The sequence below is a fragment of the Heterodontus francisci genome, chromosome 10 (assembly GCF_036365525.1).
Source record: "Heterodontus francisci isolate sHetFra1 chromosome 10, sHetFra1.hap1, whole genome shotgun sequence".
Classification (NCBI taxonomy): Eukaryota; Metazoa; Chordata; class Chondrichthyes; order Heterodontiformes; family Heterodontidae; genus Heterodontus; species Heterodontus francisci.
In genome coordinates, this window is record NC_090380.1 from 15,088,209 (window position 1) to 15,113,188 (window position 24,980).

Genomic DNA, 24,980 nt, shown 5'->3' on the forward strand with positions numbered 1-24,980 from the left:
TGCCGAGATTACAACCCTAGAGATCCTGTCCTTTAACTTTCCACCTAACTCCCTAAACTCCCCTTGCAGGACCACATCACTCTTCCTGCCTATGTCATTGGTACCAATGTGTACCACAAACTCTGGCTGTTCACCCTCCCCCTTCAGAATGCCCCCTGTCCATTCAGAGACATCCTTGACCCTGGGACCAGGGAGGCAATATGTCATCCTGGAGTCTCTTTCACGTCCACAGAAGTGCCTATCTCTGCAGTCCCCTATAACTATTGCTCTTCTGCGCTTTGTCCCTCCCTGCTGAACAACAGTGCCAGCCGTGGTGCCACTGCTCTGGCTGTTGCTGTTGTTTTCCCCTGATGGACCAATCCCCCCAACAGTATCCAAAACGGTATACTTGTTAGAGAGGGGGATAGCCACAGGGGATTCCTGCACTGACTGCCTGCCCCTTCTAGTGGTCACCCATCTATCTGCCTGCACCTTGGGTATAACCACTTCTTTAAAACTCCTGTCTATGACATTTTCTGCCACTTGCATGCTCCTAAGTGCACCCAGTTGCTGCTCCAACCGATCCATGAGGTCTGTGAGGAGCTGCAACTGGGTACACTTCCTGCAGATGTAGTCCTCCGGAACGCTGGAAGCGTCACGGACTTCCCACATCTCACAGGTGAAGCACTTCAGCCCTCTAACTGACATTTCTAGCACTAATTAATGAATTGATTTAAAATAAATAAATACTTATTAAATCCTTACTAAATTATGTTACAATTAACTATCTGGTCGCTCGTGCTAGATTTCTCCTATAAATATTAAATGCTAAATATAGTAATCTCCTCCCTCTAGTTTAGTTACTCGACTTATTAATTAATTAGTTAATTAGGGTTTTAATCAATTTTCATCAATGTTTAATTTTCAAATTCAGTACAGATTCCCTCCCAGCCAATCAGGTCACAGCTTTCCTGTGACGTCACTTTTTCAGGGTTTTTAAAATTGTTTTTCAGTTTTTTTTCCACCCGAGGTAACTTACCGGTCCGGAACTCCGCCCTCCGAGTCTTCTCCCTGGATGTAGGCCGCGAATCCCCGAGGTAAGATTTTTATACTTACCAGTCCGGAACTCCACCCTCCGAGTCTTCTCCCTGGATGTAGGCCGCGAATCCCCGAGGTAAGATTTTTATACTTATCGGTCTGGAACTCCACCCTCCGAGTCTTCTCCCTGGATGTAGGCCGCGAATCCCCGAGGTAAGTTTTTTATACGTACCGGTCCGGAACTCCGCCCTCCGAGTCTTTTCCCTGGATGTAGGCCACGAATCCCCGAGGTACGTTTTTTATTCTTACCGGTCCGGAACTCCACCCTCCGAGTCTTCTCCCTGGATGTAGGCCGCGAATCCCCGAGCTAAGTTTTTTATACTTACCAGTCCGGAACTCCGCCCTCCGAGTCTTCTCCCTGGATGTAGGCCGCGAATCCCCGAGGTAAGTTTTTTATACTTACCAGTCCAGAACTCCGCCCTCCGAGTCTTCTCCCTGGATGTAAGCCGCGAATCCCCGAGGTAAGTTTTTTATACTTACCAGTCCGGAACTCCGCCCTCCAAGTCTTCTTCCTGGATGTCGGCTACGAATCCCTGAGAGAAGTTTTTTTATACTTACCAGTCTGGAACTCCGCCCTCCGAGGCCTCTCCCTGAATGTAGGCCGCGAATCCCCGAGGTAAGGTTTTTATACTTACCGGTCCGGAACTCCGCCCTCCGAGTCTTCTCCCTGGATGTAGGCCGCGAATCCCCGAGGTAAGGTTTTTATACTTACCGGTCCGGAACTCCGCCCTCCGAGTCTTCTCCCTGGATGTAGGCCGCGAATCCCCGAGGTAAGATTTTTATACTTACCAGTCCGGAACTCCCGGATGGTTGGACCCTAGGAAGGACAGAGGGTCAGATGGACATTGGTGTACTTGTCCATAGGTCACTGAAGGCTGCAACACAAGCAGATAAGGTGGTTAGGAAGGCATATGGGATACTTGCCTTTATTAGCTGAGGCATAAATTATCAGAGCAGGGAGGTTGTGATGGAGCTGTATAAAACGCTAGTTAGGCCACAGCAGGAGTACTGTGTACAATTCTGATCACCACACTATAGGAAGGATGTGATTGCACTGGAGAGGGTGCAGAGGAGATTCATCAGATGTTGCCTGGGCTGGAGCATTTCAGCTATGAAGAGAGACTGGATAGGCTGGAGTTGGACTCCTTAGAACAGAGAAGGCTGAGGGGGGGACCTGATTGAGGAATACCAAATATGAGGGGCATAGATAGGGTAGATAAGAAGAAACCTTTTCCCTTAGCGGAGGTGTCAATAACCAGGGGGCATAGATTTAAGGGAAGGAGCAGGAGGTTTAGAGGGGATTTGAGGAAAAACATTTTAACCCAGAGGGTGGTTGGAATCTGGAACACACTGCCTGAAGGGGTGTAAAAAAGCCTAACATTCACAATACTTGACAAGAACAGCGCCTTTTGGCAACGTCCATTGGACGAAAAATCAAACCTGCTTACAACATTCATCACACCAATCAGAAGAAGTTACATCAATCCTTACCATTCGGTATAACATCAGCACCAGAAATCTTCCAAAGGACCATGTCTAATATTCTACAAGGTCTAAAATGGGCGATTTGTCACATGGACGATATCTTGGTCCACAGCGAATCAGAGAGACAAAGAACAGTACAGCACAGGAACAGGCCATTCGGCCCTCCAAGCCTGCGCCGATCTTGATGCCTGTCTAAACTAAACCTTTCTGCACTTCCGGTGTCCGTATCCCTCTATTCCCATCCTATTCATGTATTTGTCAAGGTGCCTCTTAAACGTCACTCTCGTATCTGCTTCCACCACCTCCCCCAGCAGCAAGTTCCAGGCACTCACCACCCTCTGTGTAAAAAACTTGCCTCGCACTTCCCCTCTAAACTTTGCCCCTCGCACCTTAAACCTATGTCCTTTAGGAACTGACTGTTCCACCCTGGGAAAAAGCTTCTGACTATCCACTCTGTCCATGCCACTCATAACTTTGTAAACCCCTATCATGTCGCTCCTCCACCTCCGTTCCAGTGAAAACAATTTGAATTTATCTAACCTCTCCTCATAGCTAATACCCTCCAGACCACGCAACATCTGGTAAACCTCTTCTGTACCCTCTCCAAAGCCTCCACATCCTTCTCGTAGTGTGGTGACCAGAATTGCACACAATATTCCAAATAGTCAAAGCAGTTCTACATTGTCTTCAAGAAGAAGGTGTAAGATTTGATAACATCGGGGTGTTTTTTCACACTGTTCTAAGGTGGGAACAGACTTGGCAGCACAACAGCTTTTTATGAATCAACTTTATTGAGAATAAGGTAAGGACAAGTCTGTTAAATTCTCACATAAACCATAGTCACAAACTCAGGCAGTAATTAACAGTCTAACACAGATACTACCTGTATTAGAGACTGGACGGCAGAGCACATGACTATTTCTCTTGCAGCTTTGAGTCCTCAAGTTTTTGGTTCTCTTTCTCTCTCTCATAGTTTCTCTTGTCGTTGTTCAAACTTCTCTGCTGTGCAGTAGCAAAGTCAGGATTCAATTTATCCTGGCAGCTTTACAGTTAACCCTCCCCTCTTCCAATCAGTGATTAGTCTTGTATTAAAGGATGCATTCCAGAAACAAACAAGAATCGTTCTGTGATGTTTGCTAACCTTTCTGATTTACACAAGTTGTACACAAAAAAGGGTCTTTGTGCTGATTGCTTTTATCTCAATGCTTTTATTTTGTCTATATTGAGCCATATTTCCTAAGTTTTTCCACATTATCATACTACAAAGAAGGGTTTTGAATAAAGCTAAATGTTAGTTTATGATAATAAGCCATTTGTAAATTTATAATTGCTAGACTTTAACAATTAGTACTCTGGTTAGTAGCTTGCAGTGACCTAATAATCTTACAAAGGTGATAAGTTTGATAGGCCTCAGTGATGCTGGGGACCTCAGGAGGAGGCTGAGATGGATCATCCACTTTGGTACTTCTGGCTGAAGATGGTTGCAAATGATTCAGCCTGTCTCTTGCACTGATGTGCTGGGCTCCCCTATAACTGAGGATGGGGGTGTTTGTGGAGCATCCTCTGCTGTTACATTGCTAATGGTCTACCACCATTCACAAATAGATGTGGCAGGACTGCAGAGCTTTGATCTGGTTCGGTCATTGTGGGATCACTTTGCTCTGTCTATTGTATGCTGCTTCTGCTGTTTGGCATGCATGTAGTGATGTGTTGTAGCTTCACCGGGTTTACATCTCATTTTTTGTTATACCTGGAGCTGCACCAGGCATGCTCTCCTGCACTCTTCATTGAACCAGGGTTGATCACCTGGCTTGGTGGTAATAGTAGAGTGAGTGATATGGTGGGTCATGAGGTTACAAATTGTGGCTGCATGCAATGCTGCTAATGCTGATGGTCCGCAGCACCTCATGGATCCCCAGTTTTGAGCTGCTAGATCTGTTCTGAATCTATCCCATTTAGTACAGTGGTAATGTCACACCACACCATGGACGGTATCCTCAATGTGAAGTCAGGTCGTCATCTTCACAAGGGCTGTGTGGCGGTCACTCCTACCAATACTGTCATGTACAAATGCACCAGCAACAGGTAGATTGGTGAGGGCGAGGAGTAGCAGTTTTTTACCTCTTTTTGGTTGCCTCACCGTGAGCCACAGGCCCACTCTGGCACTTATGTCCTTCAGGACTTGGCCAGCAGTGGCGCAACTGTGTAGCTCTTGGTGATGGGCATTGAAGTCCCCCACCCAGAGTACATTCAGTGCCTTGCCAACCTCAGTGCTTCTTCCAAATGGTGTTCAGCATGGAGAAGTACGGATTCATCAGCTGAGTGGGGGCTGATGGTGGTAATCAGCAGGAGGTTTCCTTGCCCATGTTGGATTTGATGCCCTGAGACTTTGTGGGGTCTGGAGTGAATGTTGAGGACTCCCAGAGCCACTCCCTCTTGACTTTATACCACTGTGCCAGCATCTCTGGTGGGACAGGACAAACCCAGGGATGGGGATGGAGGTGTCTGGGACGTTGGCTACATGGTATAATTTGGTGAGTATGACTATGTCAGGCTGTTGCTCAATTAATCTGGTGTGGGACAGGAGTCACATATAGGCATGACCAGGTAAGGACAGATTTTCTTCCTCAAATGGCATTAGTGAACCAGATAGGTTTTTACAACAATCCAGTAGTTTCATGGTCACCATTACTGAGAATAGTTTTTAATTCCAGATTTGTTAATTAACTGAATTTAAATTCCACCAGCTGTCAGGGTGGGATTTGAACTCATGTCCCCAGAGCATTAGTTGGGACCTCTGTGTGACTAGACCAGTAACATTACCACTATGCCACCATCTCATCGTTAGTCTTCTGTGGTCTTGAGTTATGTAAATCCAGCAATGTCTCATGTTTTATAATTCTCATCATTGTTTCAAAAGCTTTCCTTGGCCATGTCCCTCCCCGTCTCTGTAACGTCCACCAACTCTATAACCCTCTGAGATCTCCGCATTCATCCAAATCTGACCTCATATATTCTCCATTTTCATCATCCCATCATTCGTTGCCGTGCCTTCAGCTGCGAGGGTCCTGAGCTGGAAATTCCCTCCCTAAACCTCTCTGCCTCTCCGCCTCTATTTCCTCTTTTAAGATGCTCCCAAAAACCTACATCTTTGACTCAGCTTTTGAGTCACCTGTCCTAATCTCCTTTTGTGGCGTGATAATGCTCCTGTGAAAAGCCTTGGGATGTTATACACTGTCAAAGGTGCTATATAAACATAAGCAGTTCTTGTTGTCATTGACTTTCCCCAAACACTCGCAGATTCAGTCTGACTGCTGCCTGGGAGAGAGTCTCAGATATACCATTCAACATCCCCTGAAGACACATTAGAACTGAAGACATTAAAAATATCCAGAACTAAGGGTGCTATTTAAAAATAAGGGGTCGCCCATTTAAGACAGAGACGAGGAGAAATTTTTCTCTTGGAGGATTGTGAGTCTTTGGAGCTCTCTTCCTCAAAAGGCGGTGGAAGCAGAGTCTTTGAATATTTTTAAGGCAGAGGTAGATAGATTTTTGATAAGCAAGGGGGTGAAAGGTTATTGGGGGTAGGCAGGAATGTGAAGTTGAGGTTACAATCAGATCAGCCATGATCTTATTGAATGGTGGGGCAGGATCGAGGGGCCAAGTGGTCGACTCCTGCTCCTAATTCATATGTTCATATGAATGGTGTGCCAGTGAAAACTGATTACAGCTATTGGGCAACCCCAATTGTAATAGTGCCCAAGTTGGCCAAAATCATAAGTCTATGTTGGGATTACAAAGCCACAATCAACTGGCAGTGGATGATGAGCAGTATCTATAGCCAACCTGTCAAGATTTGTACATGGAGTTAGCAGGATCCAAGTTATTCACAAAGTTGGATTTGATCCGTGATTATGTACAGCTCAATGTTGATTCAGAAAGTCATCGAGAGTCTCATGATAAATACACACATGGGTTATACTCCTACACAAAACTGCCCTATGGTGTGAAGTCTTCTCCAAAAATCTCCCAAGCTACAATGGATAAGATTTTCCAAGGAATGACACATTCTACCTGACAAGGCTCTGAAGCCCCGTGGACCCAATGTGCCTCTAGGAAAATCCAGCCTGCCAAGGATTGGTGAGGAGAATCGTTCTGACATGAAGACTGCGGGGCCACAGTCTCAGTTGTTGGCTGGTATTGTTGTAGAGTAGAAAAGCATCCCGGTACAGTGGCATCATCTAATTCAATCTGTAATTTTTACCCCTTCAATTGCAGTTTTCCTCTTACTGCAAATAGTTACAGTTACCAACATTTAAAACATCCATGTTTAAAACGGACAGTCACTTACATTTACCAAAAAGTGATAATACAAATACATAATGGTTAATGCCAATGTCAAAGTTGCCAGTTATAGCATCTTAAGTGCTCAGTTTTTATCTTGTGCAGACTGACCAAAGGAAAAAAGAACTCTTATCTTTCCAGTGAATTGGGCCGACAGTCAATCAGCTTAAATGAAACAGATTAAATCACTTGTTGAATAATTGCAGTTTGTAACAAAGTTAGTCATGTCTAAAGGTAGAATCATCTGAAACCCAAGTCCAGCTGTTTTCATTCAGATATATAGTGTGTGTTTTCAGCATTTTTGTTTCTGTCGTTTCAACTACCTTTATCACAAGCTGCCGCATGAATATTAACTGTCCTTCCTCTGGAAACTGTAAATGAAATTATTTTTAACCTTACCCATTTTTCCCAGCCATCATGTATAGCAGCAAATCACATTCACACGAATGCAACCGTTGTAAGTGGCAGGGAATGTAGTGGGAACTGGATTCTTTTAACTACATTGTCCATCTTCTCAATTGTTTGCAAGACTGACCAGAGTCAAAGATTCATGATTTCTTTTAAATGATTGAGGTGTCTAGAATGTGTTGTGCCAGGTTTGGTTTTTTTTCTTTGAATAATCTGGTTTCATAAGAGGTGGGGCGGGCGGGGGTGGGATTCATTTTGGAAAGGTTCAGGATTAACTTACTTTTCTAATACAAGAAGGTGAAATTAATAAACATTCAGAAGAACTTGATAGATGAAAGGGAGTAAGTGGTGTAACTTAGGAGTCATTGTTGAATCCATATTTGTTTTTGATATATGTATAAATGACACAGAGCATAATCTTGAAACTTCCTGATGACACAAAGGTCGGGGGCTCAGCAAACAGCAAGGAACATTGCAGTGATGCAGTGGTGAGCACCGCAGCCTCACAGTTACAGTGGGTTCGATTCTGGGTACTGCCTGTGCGGAGCTTGCAAGTTCTCCCTGTGACCGTGTGGGTTTCCGCCAGGTGTTCTGGTTTCCTCCCACAACCAAAGACTTGCAGGTTTATAGGTAAATTGGCCATTGTAAATTGCCGTAGTGGTGGTAGGAGAATGGTAGGGATGTGGTAGGGAATATGGGATTAATGTAAGATTAGTATAAATGGGTGGTTGTTGGTCGACACAGACTCGGTGGGCCGAAGATCCTGTTTCAGTGCTGTATCTCTCGAAGACCCTTCAGGATCTTATATTTTTCAATCTAGTCGCCTCTTATTCTTCTAAACTCCAGCTGATACAAACCTGGTCAAATTTAAGTTAATTGCCTGTTTAAAAGGCCTAATTACCTTCCCGCCACATGTATACGTGAGGTCCTCCCGCCGTGCTGGACACCTTGCGGAATATCCAGTATCGATGTGAAGTCATCATACTCCCATCCTGATATTCCGATCCCTCCCACCTCCCAGCCCACCTCCAATGGGCCGGAAAAATTCAGCCCAATATCTTGCTCCCCGACCCACACCTCAAGATGAAGTCTTAATGGGAGCTCAATCACTGTAAACAAATGAGACTGAATGTAATGATAGCTGGTGCATGAAGTTCAGCCCAGTCACACCTCCAGTATTGTATCCATTCACCATGAACTCCATGGGTAATAACACAATTAACATTTATTACCTAATAATTTACATCTAATTCAAAAAAATATATATTTACAAAAGGAAACGTGAAAGATGATTGATGAGGCTGTTGAGCTGAGTGGATCATCAACGTGAGATCCTTAAACAGCAGAGTTTCTCTATCCATGTTCTCCTGCGGGAAGTTTTCTGTGTAAGGACAGCTGATAAGAAAGCCGCATTTCCTCGGAGACGTGGCCCCATCTCCTGGAAGGACATGCAGCATTTTATATATGAGTCAATCCTCCTGGGAAAATCTTTGATCAACTGTGAGGAAAAGATGTTTAAAAATCCCTCATACTTCAGGCTGCCTTCCCAGGAAAACTCCTGAATTATTGCAGAAACCTTCTGCGAGTCCATGAAAGGGGCGATTGAGCACAATGTGGAGAAACAGGCCCTGCAGACATCCTCACTCTCTTCATCGAGGTGCAGTAACAAACTGACCAGGTTGAGGTGGATCTCTTCCTTAAAGGAAGCCCTCAAAGGTTCATATCCACATTTGGCCAAAGACCCAAAGACGGTAAATGCAGCAGCACGAACCTGGGCAGATTTCCCTTCAAAGAAACGGCGGATTCCTTTTGCAATGGCAGTACAGAATGGTCCGACAACGTTGACACCGAGCTGGTCCAAGAGCTTAGAGAGGGTTGATGTCACTTCAATCATGAACACCTCCTCGTGGTATTCCTCACTCTGCAGTATGGTAGTCATTGTTGTCAACAGGTCTGCAGAGTGTCTCTCCATCACACCAATTGGAATATTGCCCAGTCCTCTAGCACACAGCACCCTGATAGCCAGACTAGAATGAAATAGGCACCTGATCAAATGATTCACCAGGATGTTAGTAAGATCCACGTTGGAGATGAATGAACATTTTGAAAGTTCGGTGAAGAAGGCAGCCACAGTGACTCCCTGACCCTCCTGTGTAGTTGACAGGAAAGGTGCAAGATCCATCACAATCTCCAACAACTGGTGCTGACTGAATAAGCCCATGGCTTCAGCGAGCAGAGCAATCCCCTTGTTGTAGGTGTTCGGCTCCTGCATGAGATCCCAGCCTCCCTTCTCCTGGATGAAATTTACAATCGGTTCATTCTGCGCTCGATTCAACATGGTCTTCAGGGTCTCCACAGAGGACAGGTATTGGTCTTGGCTTTCGCACGATGGTGTCTGCAGTTGGTTTTCTGTCTGCCTTAATTCACAGATACAGGGACTCAGATGAACTAAGAGAGCAGAGAACAAGCCAGAATATAAGGTGTTTACAGCCTCTGCAGACTCCGGCTGGGAGACGATCTCATACACAGCAGTTAGAACAGCCAGGGGATCAGGGCTGTCATCCTCTGCCACTGAATGGCTCCTTTCCTTCAATGGCACGGATGTGTTCATCTCTTGGATGAGTTGTTTTAAGGTGGGAATAGTCAGCTGAGTTTTCTTTGCTATTAATCTCCAGATGGACTTGGTGCCCTCGTCCACAGGTCCAGGGAACCGGAGGAGACAACGCACAACGGCTGGCAGCTGCTGGGACGTGAGGAGGGTGAAGGTGTCGACAACTATGAATCTCACTTGCTCTTGGGTGATTGTCTGCATTTGCTGGTGCAGCGCCTCGAGGGTCTCTGAGAGATGATCTTGCAGCTCAGGGCCACGTCTCTCGACAATGCTTCTCATGATAACAGCAGCTATGTTGGAACAGATGGGGTGATGGTCAACAAGGCCTTGGAAAAGTGTAAGGAGCAGGTTTCCCAGCTGGTCCTGGGGCAAGTGTTTGGAAATGAGCTGTGCCAGCTCGCTGCATCCTTGAAAGAGGACGGAGCTGTCCGTGCTCGCCAATCGTTGGCCGATAGTTTTCAGAATTTCCCCCTGCTCATTTTGCTCTTCTCCACTCAAACCTTGGTAACAGGCCTGGAACTTCAGTAGAATGTGTAAACTGTCCAGGGCCCCCTGCCGCACGGCAAGAACGGGATCAGCACATCGTGGCAGCAGACGACCAACTACAGACCCCAAGACAATCGGTGCTATTATATTTCCAGTGTTGAGTGCCTGCAAATAACATTTCAGCAGCTCCAAGGTCGTGTCTACTGTTGTCTCCCTTTCACAATCCCTTGGTGATATTTTCCATTTCTTTACAAGATTGTCCACAGTCTGGTGACTCTCAGCATTGAGCTCCTGCCAGTAGAAAGCCAGCAGTTTCAAGGTGGTGTCTACTGCTCTCTCCCTTTCACAATCCATTGGTGATGTTACCCAGTGATCTACAAGCTTGTACACGGACTGGAAACCCTGAGGGGACAGGTTCTGAAGTAAAACCTGTTTCAGGAGTCTGTGTAGAGCAGCCATACTTTCACTGTGAAGTGTCTCTCCCCCTTCTGGATTCACAGGTGTACCATCCTGGTCCTGGCTGGAGACCACAGGAACCAAAGTGAAAATACTCCTCAAGCAAATGTCGAGTAACTGACAGTTGTCAGCTTCAGTTAATCTTGGGTTGACTTGGAGTAGATGCAGGCAAGCATTCATTGCTGTGAGTTGAATAGGGATTTGTAGCAATCCTGTTGGCTCTGCCCCAATCAGTTGTTGCATGTATTTCAGTAACTCCCTTTTCCTGCTGAAATTCAGGGGCACTGTCTGGCTACTGGACTGCATTGCTCTGGCCATCAGAGTCACTGATTTTATCAGGCTCAGTGTCAGTGTCAAGTCCTGGGATTCTTCTTTTAGCCGCTGTCCAAGTTGGCAGAGTTGGTCTCTTAGAAATGGAAAAATGTGGTCCTCGATTCGGGGTAAAACAAGGTCTGGTGGGGCATTGAGTGCCAGATACCCAAAGCAGAGAACCATTGTGCTTTGAGCATTGTCCACCCGAAGATCAGACTCTTCGTTTTGAATATGAAGGAAACTTCTGGTCTTCTGCAACAGGTTTAAATGACTGTAATCCACTAGGCTGCTGAAAGTGGCTTCAAAGTGAGTGATAGAACAGAAACCAATTCCAACAGCCACACCCTCTCTCTCAAATGTTTCCCCGTGCTGAGCACTCTGCAGCATTTGTTGTATCTCCTTCTTCATGTCTGTGCTCTTTGTGTGCTGCAGCACCATCCCAAGACATTTGAATAGAAAGCCCTTCTGTTGTGGATAACTATGGGAGATTGTGATCTGTTGGTTTATGTCATCTCTCAACTGGCAGGTCCATCGCTCGTCATCAATTGCTTCCAGAGATTCAGACAAGAAGAGGATCAATTTCTCCTCCCATTCTTGCTGGGGCAAGCTTTTCTCTGAACTCTGCATCAAATCCTGAACGAGCAATGGAATCTTCTCTTCCCATACCTTCACTGTTGCTGGGTGGATATTGCAACTCATGACCTGAAGTAACCTCAGTACGGCAGAACCACGGCCTTCTCCCTCATGGGGAAAACAAGCTATAAGTAGAAGCCGAGTCAGCAGTGCCTGAGGTCTGGGCAGATTTCCTTTCTCTTTATAAATCAAGAAATAATTCTCATCTCCAGATTGCAGCTTCTTCTTTGCTAGTTGTATTAAGCAGTGAGAGAGAATTTTTAGCCCTTTGCTGTATTGAGTCAAGGTCATGAATTGTAGCAGGAAGGGCCAGAGTATATCTTCCATACTCTCCAGAGCTGTCAGGGTAAACAACATGGTTTCACACTGTGCACTCAAATCCTCATGGGTAACCAGACCAACATCATTGTCCAATGGGATTCGGTTCCTGGAGTCTGTGGAGAGAACATGCTGCTCGATGATAAACTGCACCATTGTTCTTCCTCCCTCTAGATCGAGGAACCCTTCATAGGCCATGGCACCGATTGTCTCCACAATCAGCTTCTTTATGTTGTTGCTGTTGTTGTTGTTGTCTCGCAGTGCTGATTTCAAACCAGCCACAATCTGGACCTTCCTGCTCTCCAACTGTGAAGGAACAACCCTGATAAGGTGCTTGAGGACAGTTAGTGTTCCCTGTCTATTTTGTGGATTGTTGGTCTCCAGCTGGGGGAGAAGAAATTCCATGAGTGAGTTGACATGATCCTGGGCGAGAACGGTGAAGCAGCCAAGGATCTGATTGTGATTCTCTGCAACAAGCCACTTATCACAATCCACTGGAACACAAAGCTCTTCATGCAAGTTACTAAGTAGAGCCTCCATCTGTGTTCTCAGACTTTGACTTCGAATACTGATGGCAGTAACTATGATATGGGACAGGCTACGGGTGATTGCAAGGTGTTCAGACTGAATTCGATACAGAGCCAGGATTCCAGGAATTAATCTTGGCAGTTCGATCTCTAGGCTGTCTTTGGGCATCAAAGCTGTGGTGTAGCCCAGAGCCTCCACTATTACGATATTTATTGGAGACTCCTCCTTCTCAAGCCACTTATTGAAGAGCAGGTCAAAGGCAGTGTTCATTTCATTGGCGAAGGATTCTATTGTCACCGTTGGCTGTGGCTGTGTCTCTACATTATCCTCATACAGCAGGATGTTCTTGCTAAAAGCCCCCAGTGCTGCGGCAGACACTGATTTATTGTAATCAGATGTTACTTCCATCATTACAGGAATCATGATCTCTAGAATGGACTTCATGAAAGGGACCATCCCGTGGACATGGACTGTTGACAGCCTTATCAATGCTTTTACCATATACACATGGGATGGATACCCTTTCTTCATATCCTCCAGTGTAAGAGCCAGCACTTCATCTAAATACCTTAATCCAATGGTCACCATGAGGTTACATGCAGCTTCCCTGCTTTGCTGATGTGCCTCGATTAATGTTGTCATTCTCATGGAAGCTGAAGTGATGAGAGACTCGGCCACAGATGGTGTAATGAGGCTGAGATTGTCTTTGACAATCATCTCCATGGTATTGAGAATGATAGTCATCTGGTCATCCGGGAGTGAGACACGTTGCCGGAGGTAGTAACGGCAAGTGAGGAGGATATATTCTGGCCACTGCTGGCCCAGTCTATATATGGTCTGCGATATTTCATGTCGAATGAGGTCATCATCATCGATCAGTCTCTTTAAGAGAACCATTAAGAAGGAGCTAATTTTACTACTTGCTGTTGGGAACATTTTTGTGATCACAGTATATTCTTCACTTTGTAATCTCACTATAAAAAGAGGATAAAGACAGAAGAAAATGTCATTTCATCCATTAACTTCAGCTCTAGAAAATCAGCTCCCCAGCCCAGCTACCGCCTCTATGGTGAACTCCTCAAATGTCATGAACTCATCCCCTTACCTGGTGAATCATTCCAAATATAGATCACCCTTTGAGGAAGAATATTTCCACCACCCTCTCAACCATTTTCACTATCTTTTCTGTAGATGTTATAAGCTGGTTTATTTAGTTCCCTGTCCTGACCGTCTTGCAGCCATGTCTTTCCTGAACACTTTGTAGTTAGGAATATTAAGTTCCCAATCCTCACATTCTTTGAGCCAGGGCCATTACATCATAATCCGATGTGGAGTCTCGTGCCAGCATCTCAGCAAGTTTATTTACCAAACACAGTGCATTTAAATACATGTACTTCAAATAATCTTAGACTGTTTTACATTTGCCCCTGTCTTCAGTAGATGGCACGACTGGAATATGGGGTTGATGTGTGAGATTGGAGATGATGTGTGATGGGGAATATGGTGTGTCTGAGAGTACAGGAGTGATGTGTGAGATTGGAGATGATGTGTGATGTGGAATGTGGTGTGTCTGAGAGTACAGGAGTGATGTGTGAGATTGGAGATGATGTGTGATGGGGAATGTGGTGTGTCTGAGAGTACAGGAGTGATGTGTGAGATTGGAGATGATGTGTGATGTGGAATGTGGTGTGTCTGAGAGTACGGGAGTGATGTGTGAGATTGGAGATGATGTGTGATGGGGAATGTGGTGTATCTGAGAGTACAGGAGTGATGTGTGAGATTGGAGATGATGTGTGATGTGGAATGTGGTGTGTCTGAGAGTACGGGAGTGATGTGTGAGATTGGAGATGATGTGTGATGGGGAATGTGGTGTTTCTGAGAGTACAGGAGTGATGTGTGAGATTGGAGATGATGTGTGATGGGGAATGTGGTGTGTCTGAGAGTACAGGAGTGATGTGTGAGATTGGAGATGATGTGTGATGTGGAATGTGGTGTGTCTGAGAGTACAGGAGTGATGTGTGAGATTGGAGATGATGTGTGATGGGGAATGTGGTGTGTCTGAGTACACGGGAGTGAAGTGAGGTTGGAGATGATGTGCGATGGGGAATGTGGTGTATCTGAGAGTACAGGAGTGATGTGTGAGATTGGAGATGATGTGTGATGGGGAATGTGGTGTATCTGACAGCACAGGAGTGATGTGTGAGATTGGAGATGATGTGTGATGGGGGAATGTGGTGTGTCTGAGAGTACAGGAGTGATGTGTGAGATTGGAGATGATGTGTGATGGGGAATGTGTTGTGTTTGAGAGTACAGGAGTGATGTGTGAGATTGGAGATGATGGGTGATGGGGAATGTGGTGTGTCTGAGAGTACAAGAGTGATGTGTGAGATTGGAGATGATGTGTGATGGGGAATGTGGTGTATCTGAGAGTACAGGAGTGATGTGTGAGATTGGAGATGATGTGTGATGGGGAATGTGTTGTGTTTGAGAGTACAGGAGTGATGTGTGAGATTGGAGATGATGTGTGATGGGGAATGTGGTGTCTCTGAGAGTACAGGAGTGACGTGTGAGATTGGAGATGATGTGTGATGGGGAATGTGGTGTGTCTGAGAGTACAGGAGTGATGTGTGAGATTGGAGATGATGTGTGATGGGGAATTTGGTGTGTCTGAGAGTACGGGAGCCTGGTGCCTCCCTAATTGAACCTTTCCCTCTCATAAATGCTCTTGTTTCCTCGTCCCAATTCCACCCTAAATTCAATGGATATTTCTTTAATTGAAACTCCTTACACATGAACCTTCCATTATTGTAGCCACATCCCTCTACAAGTCCATTCTGAGTTCTTCCAATTTCTTATAATGCCTTCTGATGCTTGGAGATTAGAGTGCTGATTCTCTCCCTGGTTTCTAATGACAGGAAGTAGGGTGATGTTTAATACTGGGTCAATGACCCATTTACGACAGTCTTGGATTACCAAGGGCTGCCACTAGGCCTGGACCTTGGACTGCAAGCGTTTCCATGGAAACGAAACAGAAAGGAGGCATTCCTGGCTCTTCAGCCCCAATTCCCTGTCCTTGTTTTATTTGCTGAAACCTTTCCAGTTCAATCTGAAGCTAAATCTCACTCAAACAATTTCAATTCTTGGGGTAATTCTCAAACAGGAATTTCTTTGTTGGTTTACTCACAGCCTGAAGTCACCCTTTTCTCCCTCGATGACTTTGCCCTGATCTTGTAAAGAATGATCTGTCTAGTTCTATTCTGATGAAATTAAGCAGTGAAATCTGGAAACAAAAATTTTCGATCTCCACAGATTTGGATCAATTTGGAAACAGAATTCTACAAACAAATTGTTTCGATTTGCACAAATCCTGATGAACTTTAAAACTGAGTTGTATTAGGAAACGATCTGGATCTTCACAGATGCTGAAGACTTTGGTAAGCTTTAAACAAACTTTCTCCTTACTTGTCGAGAGCTTTTCAGCATCTGCACGTCAGCTCCTGGTGACAGCCACTTCCCCCTGGGTTGCCATGGTTTTCACTGTGACATCATGTGACATAACCTCCTCCATTATAATGTGGAGGGATGATGCAGGTCCTGGCTTGAGAGCCCATATAAGGACTGCAGCTGTCTGAGTCTGGGTGAGGTTACGCACAGACCTGAGATAGACTGGGGGGAATTTTAATCTAAGCCGCTTGTCGGGAACCTGATGGGATCTGGTGTAATGCTGGTTTCACATTCCACCCAATCTCACTCTCCATTGAAGTCATCACTGGGAACATAAATACCAGTATCGAGCTGATGGGCCAAATGGCCTGTTTCTGTACAATACCTTCTGTGTAATTTGATTGAACTCCTCAAGTAATTCTATTTAAATGTTGATTCATTTTCTCACAACCTAGACTCTGGAGTGGTTCATTTTGTGAAACTAATGAAGTGGAGGAGGGAATGGTGAACTGTCAGCACAAAGCTGACTAAAGAGGCATGAAGCTGATTACCCACAGTCAGCATGGTCAACTTATTACAAGAATGGACATTAGATCCTGATATTGTTTTGCATTTGTGATAGTAGTTGGTGTAATGAGGAATGTGAGAAAGATGGCTGCAGATGAAATTCAAAAGGATTCACCTCCTTAATGGCAGGTGATCTTATACAGGGAAAAGGGATAATTTTCAGGAAATAGTTTCTCTCTTTCTACCTTTCAAATCCTTCACTTATTTAAACACCTCAAATAGATCACACCTTAATCTTTAATACTCAAGAGAAACAGTGTAAACATGGCTTTTCATGATTCTGTGTGCAATGATTTGACACCGGAATAAATAGGTGACATTTAGAATCATTGTCTAATAATATGTAGGAGTCCCAACCCAAACCCTTCACCTCGGCCACCACAAGGCGAGGCCCCTGATGTTAGGCCCCTGAGGTTAGGCCCTGGTTTGAAGAGTCTGAGTAATTCAGCACAAAGCTGCCAGTGTTTGACAGTGAATGTATTTTGTGATAATTGCTTTGTTCCTGTTAAGCACTAAGGAGGCCTGCATATTGTGCTGGGGTTTGATTTTGAACATCAGACATCAGTTACATTAGCACAACTGCTGCCTATTGTGAAGGCCTGAGATTGACAGTGCTTGATGGGGTCGACCATAACACACCTTTGGAAAGGCAGAAAGTTTCATTTCAGAGCCAGTTTTGTACCAGTGGGCAGTTTGTGAAACAGCAATGACAGATCTGTAATAAGATCCCAACAGCAATCAGCTGTGGCTCAGAAAGCTGTGGGTTCAAGTCACACTCCTGAAACCTGAGCACATAATCTGACCGACACTTCATTGGAGTGCTGCAGTGTCAGTGGTGCATATTTTGAATGAGATATTAAATCAAGGTTATCTCAAGTGGAGATATGGTACCAGGGGTGAAAGACTTCAATTAGTGGAGAGATTAGAGAAACTGGGGTTGTTTTCCTCAGAACAGAGAAGGTTAAGGGGAGATTTGATGTAGGTGTTGAAAATCTTCAAGGGTTTTGACAGAGTAAATATGGAGAAACTATTTCCAGTGACAGAGGCTCAATGACCAGAAGGCACAGATTTAAGGGAATTAGCAAAGGCCCCAGGGGGGACATGTGGAAACATGTTTTTGACCTAGCCAATTGTTGTGATCTGAAAGGGTGATGGAAGCAGATTCAAAAATAAATTTCAAAAGGGAATTGGATAAATACCAGAAGCGGAAAATGTTGCAGGGCTGTGGGGAAAGAGCAGAGGAGTGGGATTAATCATAGACCCCTTTCAAAGAGCTGGTATATGTATGATGGGGTAAAGACTCTGCTTCTGTATTGTCACCAGGGCCTGGTGCCTCCCAAAATGGATCCCGCACCTCAAAAAGGCTCTTTGTTTCCTCGTCACACTCTCCACCCTGAATTCCAATGAATATTTCTTTAGCTGAAGCCCATTATATACGAACCTTCCACTACTGTACTCATGTACAACCCTGTATACATTCTTCCAACAAGGTCTGATGATACACGGAGATTAAAGAGCTGATTATCCCTGGCTGCTAATGACAGTAAGTAAGGTGGAGACATTTAACACTGGGTCAATGACCCATTTCCATCCCTCCAGGATTACCTAGGGCTTCCCCTGGGCCTGGACCTCAGGCTGCAAACATATTTGCTGTGACTATTCCTGTTCAATATGAATGGAAATCTCACTGTTAAACCATTTCAATTCTTGGCGTATTTCTCAAACAGGAATTCCTTCTTTCATTTACTCACAGCCTGAAGTCACCCTTTGTCTCCCTCGATGACTTTGTCCTGATGATATGAAGAATTATCTGTCCAGTTCTAATTTGACAAATTTAATAACTGAATTCTGTAAACAGTTTTCGATCCCCACAGATTTGATTCAGTTTACAAATGGAATTCTTTAAACAAATTGTTTCGATTTCCACAGATCCTGATCAATTTAAAAACTGAGTTGTATTAAGAAACGATTTGGATCTCCACAGATGCTGAAGACTTTGGTAAGCTTTAAACAAACTTTCTCCTTACTTCTCGAGAGCTTTTCAGCATCTGCACGTCAGCTCCTGGTGACAGCCACTTCCCTCTGGGTTGCCATGGTTTTCACTGTGATGTCATGTGACATAACCTCCTCCATTATAATGTGGAGGGATGATGCAGGTCCTGGCTTGAAAGCCCATATAAGGACTGCAGCTGTCTGAGTCTGGGTGGGGTTAAGCACAGACCTGAGATAGACTGGGGGCAACTTTAATCTAAGCTGCTTGTCAGGAAACTGACGGGATCTGGTGTAATGCTGGTTTCACACCCCCCCAATCTCACTCTCCATTGAAGTCATCATCTGGAGCATAAACACCAGAATAGAGCTGATGGGCCAAATGGCCTGTTTCTGTATAATACCTTCCAGGTAATTCTATTTAAATGTTGATTCATTTTCTCACAACCTAGACTCTGGAGTCGTCCATTTTGTGAAACTAATGAAGTGGAGGAGGGAATGGTGAACTGTGAGCACAAAGCTGGCTAAAGGGAAATTAAGCTGATTACCTCCAGTCAGCACGGTCAACTTATCTCAATAAAGGATGAAGAGAAACAATATAAAAGAAAGTTTACAAATCTAAAGAGGATGAAGGAAAAGAGAGACCTGGGGGTATATGTGCACAAATCAATGAAGGTTGCATGGCTGGTTGAGAAAGTCTTTAAAAAGGCATACGAGATCCTGGACTTTATGAATAGAGGCATAGAGTACTGAATAGAGTACAGAAACAAGGAGGTTAGGATGAACCTTTATAAAATGCTGGTTCACACTGAACTGGAGTGTTGTGTGTAGTTCTGGACATCGTACTTTGGGAAGGATATGAAGACTTTAGAGAGTGTGGAAAAAAGATTCACGAGAATGGTTCCAGGAATGACGGACATCAGTTATGTGTATAGATTGGGGGATCTTGGATTGTTCTCCTTAGAGAAGAGAAGGCTGAGAGGAAATTTGATGGTGGTATTCAAAATCATGAGGGTTATTAATTGTGTGGTTATATACAGGTGAAGGGAGTTAAATGCGGTTTTAGTGGAGTACTTAAAAGCAGACACTCACTGGGACTGGGAGAGGGTTTTGTGTTTAGAGCTGCACGTTTGTAATCCTTTTTTTCTGCACAATAAATGTGAAACTGAGTAAATATAGGCTCCAGCCTTATCCTTCTATAACAAGCTGAAGTTTGTTATAGAGTTGAAGTTTGAAAATTAGGAAATTCTTTTTGGTTAGAAAACTAAAGCCTCAAGTGCCATTGTGAAAAATATGGCAGAAAGCAAGTACAAATTGTCAGTGTATGATTACCCTCCGGTGTTGTCAGTGTCTGCACCATATGACCAATGGAAGAATGAAGTGAATACGTGGACACGGGTTACATCTCTACCGAAAAGGAAAGAAGGTATGGCCTTGGTGTTGTCACTTCCTACCAAAAGTAAAATCAGAAGTAAAGTGTTTTCTGAACTGAATTCTCGTCAGTTGGAATCTGTTGAAGGGTTGGATCTTCTGTTAGGATTTCTGGATGAAGTTTACAAGAAAGATGACCGATTGAGACATGGTCAGACTTTGATAGATTTCGGAAAACAGATGGTTATTCAATGGAGGAATACATCATGGACTGTAACAGACTGTATAAAAGATTGAGAAAATTCCATTTGGAGATCCCTGGTTCAGTGCCAGCTTTTAAATTGCTAGATTGTATTCGGGTGTCGCATATGGACAGGTTCCTGGTTCTAACTGGGATTCAGTTCTTGGACAAAGACTCCCTATTGGACCAAATGTCTGTGGCCTTAAAATCATTCCTAGGAAAACAGTCATTTCCTGCAGTCCTGGTAGAACAAGCAGGGTATCCTGCGGTGACACAAAGAATGCAGGACTCAATGTTTACAAGATTTAGAAATAATCCAGGTACCGGAAGCAGGCCGAAGTACAATGGAAGAGTTAAAGACAGGAGGAATGAGGATGAAAGCACCTTTAGCAGCTCTGAATATTACAGTGGAAGACAGGGCTGGAACAGCACTCGTAGGTGAATGAATCCCAGGAGTGCTCAAGGAACAGTTAATAGGTGCTTCAGATGTGACTCAAAGTATCATTATGTAATGAACTGCCCAAAGCGGAGGGGCAGAGTCTTCAAAATAACACATGATGCAGAAAATTCTGGGGCAGAAGAGGAAGATACTGATGGATCTGAAGGAATTGTACAAGTCACAAGGGGTTTTCGTCCTGTGATGAATGTGTTGTTTGTGGATTCGTTCAACTGTGCGGTACTGGACAGTGCTTGTACATCTATAATATGTGCAGCTGATTGGTTACAGTGTTCTCTGGATTCACTCAGTAGTAAGGATCGACACAAGGTTAAGGAATATAAAAGTACAACCAGCTCTAGGTTTGGTGATGACAAGACATTGAAGTCACTGAAGAGAGTGGTAATCCCATATACAATAACTGGGGTAAGCCACTTTATCAGTACTGATGTAGTCTCTTGAGTAAGCCTTCAATGAAAAAGGCACAGATGAAACTTGATATAGAGCATGATAAGGCAATTGTTTTTGGGAAGCCAGTGAATTTGCAATTTACCCAGTCAGGTCATTATTGTATCCCCTTAACAAAACCTGATACTTCTAGTCAGTGTGTTGGAGAAGTACTGATGTCATCAGGTGTTATGAATCAGAAGATAAAAGGCAAATTGTCTGAAAGTTGCACAGGCAATTAGCTCACCCTTCTTGTCAGAGATTAAAACCCCTACTAAAAGATGCAGGTGTGATTGATGGAGAGTATACGATGATAATAGAAGAGATTAGTGAAAAGTGTGAGATCTGTAAAATGAATGGGAGTTCACCATTACGTCCTATTGTCAGCCTTCCATTGGCACGTGACTTTTACAAAGTAGTTACCATGGATTTAAAGGTATGGGACAAAGACAAGAGTATTTTCATTCTGCATTTGATAGACCGAGCAACTAGATTTAGTCTTTCTACAATAATAAATAGTCAGGACAAAAGGGTGGTTATGGACAAAATTATGGAGAAATGGACAGGGACTGGGCTTGGGGCACCAGCTAAGTTTCTGAGTGATAATAGAGGGGAATTTGCCAATGATGAGTTCAGGGATATGTGTGAAAACATGAACATTATGGTTATGAATACTGCAGCTGAAAGTCCTTTCAGCAATGGGCTTTGTGAAAGGAATCACGCAGTGGTGAATGAACATACGAACATACGAATCAGGAGCAGGAGTAGACCACTCGACCCCTCGAGCCTGCTTCGTCATTCAATAAGTTCACGTCTGAACTGATTACTCCACATTTCCACATACCCCTGATATCCTTTCACCCCCTTGCTTATCAAGAATCTATCTACCTCGGCCTTCAAAATATTCAAACACTCTGCTTCCACCGCCTTTTGAGGAAAAGAATTCCAAAGACTCATGATTCTCTGCGAGAAAAATTTCTCCTCATTTCCGTCTTGAATGGGCGATCCATTATTTGTAAACAGCAACCCCTAGTTCGAGATATTCCCACAAGGAGAAACATCCTTTCCACATCCACCCTGTCAAGACCCCCTCAGGATCTTTTATGTTTCAATCAAGTTGCCTCTAACTCTTCAAATTCCAGCAGATACAAGCCTAGCCTGTCTAATCTTTCCTCATAAGACAGTGTGCCCATTCCAGGTATTAGTCCAGTAAATCTTCTCTGTACTGCTTCCAATACCTTTACATCCTTCCTTAAATAAGGAGACCAATACAGTACACAGTACTCCAGATGTGGTCTCACCAATGCCCAGGAGAGCTGAAGCATAAATTCCGTACTTTGTATTCAATTCCCCTCGCGATAAATGATACTATTCTATTAGCTTTCCTAATTACGTGCTGTACCTGCATACTAACCTTTTGCGATTCATGCAATGGACACCCAGATCCCTCTGCATCTCAGAGCTCTGCAATCTTTCACCATTTAGATAATATGCTTCTTTTTTATTCTTCCTGCCAAAGTGGACAATTTCACACTTTCCCATATTCTACTCCATTTGCCAGGTCTTTGCCCACTCATTTAACCTATCTATATCCCTTTGTAGCCCCCTTATGTCCTCTTCACTACTTACTTTCCGACCTATCTTTGTGTCATCGGCAAATATAGCAACCATACCTTTGGTCCCTTCATCGAAGGCATTTATATAAATTGTAAAAGGTTGAGGCCCCAGCACAGATCCCTGTGGCACACCACTCCTGACAACTTGCCAACCAGAATATGACCCATTTATGCCTTCTCTGTTTCCTGTTCGCTAGCCAATCCTCTATCCATGCCAATATGTTACCCCCTACACCATGAGCTTTGATTTTCTGCAATAACCTTTGATGTGGCACCTTATCAAATGCCTTCTGGAAATATAAATACAATACATCCAATGGTTTTCCTTTATCCACAGCACATGTAACTCCCTCAAAGAACTCCAATAAATTGGTTAAACATGATTTCCCTTTCTCAAAACCATGTTGACTCTGCCTAATCACCTTGAATTTTTCTAAATGCCCTGCTGTAACATCTTTAATTATAGCTTCTAACATTTTCCCTAAGACAGATGTTAAGCTAACTGCCCTGTAGTTTCCTGCTTTCTGTCCGCCTCCCTTTTTGATAAAAGAGTTACATTCGCTATTTTCCAATCTAACGGAAACTTCCTCGAAACTATCTCACTAGCCACTTCTTTTAACGCCCTAGGATGAAGTCCTTCAGGACCCAGGAACATGTCAGCCCGCAGTTCCAACAATTTATTCAGTACCACTTTCCTTGTGATGGTAATTTTCTTGAGTTCTTCCCTCCCTTCCATTTCCTGACTTATAGCTAATACTGGGATGTTACTTGTCTCCTCAATAGTGATGACCGATGCAAAATACCTGTTCAGCTCATCTGCCATCTCCTTATTATCCATTATTAGTTCCCCAGACGCACTTTCTTTCAGGCCAACACTTACTTTGTTAACTATTTTCTTTTTAAAATATCTATAGAAACTCTTACTGTCTTTATATTTCTAGCTAGCTTTCTCTCCTACTTTAATTTTACCTTTCCAATCAATCTTTGTTATCCTTTGCTGTTTTTTATATTCTGACCAATCTTCTGACCTGCCTCCCACCTTTGCCCAATTATATGCATTTTCTTTAAGTTTGATACGATCTTTAGTTAACCACGGATGGCGGGTCCCCCCTTGGAATTTTTCTTTCTCGTTGAAATGTATCTATTCTGTGTATTCTGAAATATCCCCTTAAATGTCTGCCACTGCATCTCTATTGACCCATCCTTTTTTTTTTAGAACATTACAGCGCAGTACAGGCCCTTCGGCCCTCGATGTTGCGCCGACCTGTGAAACCATCTGACCTACACTACTCCATTTTCATCCATATGTCTATCCAATGACCACTTAAATGCCCTTAAAGTTGGCGAGTCTACTACTGTTGCAGGCAGGGCGTTCCACGCCCCTACTACTCTGAGTAAAGAAACTACCTCTAACATCTGTCCTATATCTATCACCCCTCAACTTAAAGCTATGTCCCCTCGTGTTTGCCATCACCATCCGAGGAAAAAGACTCTCACTATCCACCCTATCTAACCCTCTGATTATCTTATATGTCTCTATTAAGTCACCTCTCCTCCTCCTTCTCTCCCACGAAAACAACCTCAAGTCCCTCAGCCTTTCCTCGTAAGACCTTCCCTCCATACCAGGCAACATCCTAGTAAATCTCCTCTGCACCCTTTCCAAAGCTTCCACATCCTTCCTATAATGCGGTGACCAGAACTGCACGCAATACTCCAGGTGCGGCCTCACCAGAGTTTTGTACAGCTGCAGCATGACCTCGTGGCTCCGAAACTCGATCCCCCTACTAATAAAAGCTAACACACCATATGCCTTCTTAACAGCCCTATTAACCCGGGTAGCAACTTTCAGGGATTTATGTACCTGGACACCAAGATCTCTCTGTTCATCTACACTACCAAGAATCTGCCCATTAGCCCAGTACTCTGCATTCCTGTTACTCCTTCCAAAGTGAATCACCTCACACTTTTCCGCATTAAACTCCATTTGCCATCTCTCAGCCCCGTTCTGCAGTCTATCTATGTCCCTCTGTACCCTACAACATCCTTCGGCACTATCCAAAACTCCACCGACCTCAGTGTCATCCGCAAATTTACTAACCCACCCTTCTATACCCTCTTCCAGGTCATTTATAAAAATGACAAACAGCAGTGGCCCCAAAACAGATCCTTGCAGTACACCACTAGTAACTAAACTCCAGGATGAACATTTGC

General features: G+C 44.1%; 1 protein-coding gene across 1 annotated transcript; it reads right to left on the reverse strand.

Annotated features, from left to right (window-relative positions):
• Positions 1 to 8,635: 8,635 nt before the first annotated feature.
• Positions 8,636 to 17,483, reverse strand: LOC137374146 (maestro heat-like repeat-containing protein family member 1). The gene is made up of 3 exons (XM_068039925.1): positions 17,352 to 17,483; positions 15,843 to 15,915; positions 8,636 to 13,632 (listed from the first exon to the last, which is right to left on the reverse strand). The coding sequence occupies exons 1-3, from the start codon at positions 17,481 to 17,483 to the stop codon at positions 8,636 to 8,638; spliced, it is 5,202 nt and encodes a 1,733-aa protein (XP_067896026.1).
• Positions 17,484 to 24,980: the final 7,497 nt, after the last annotated feature.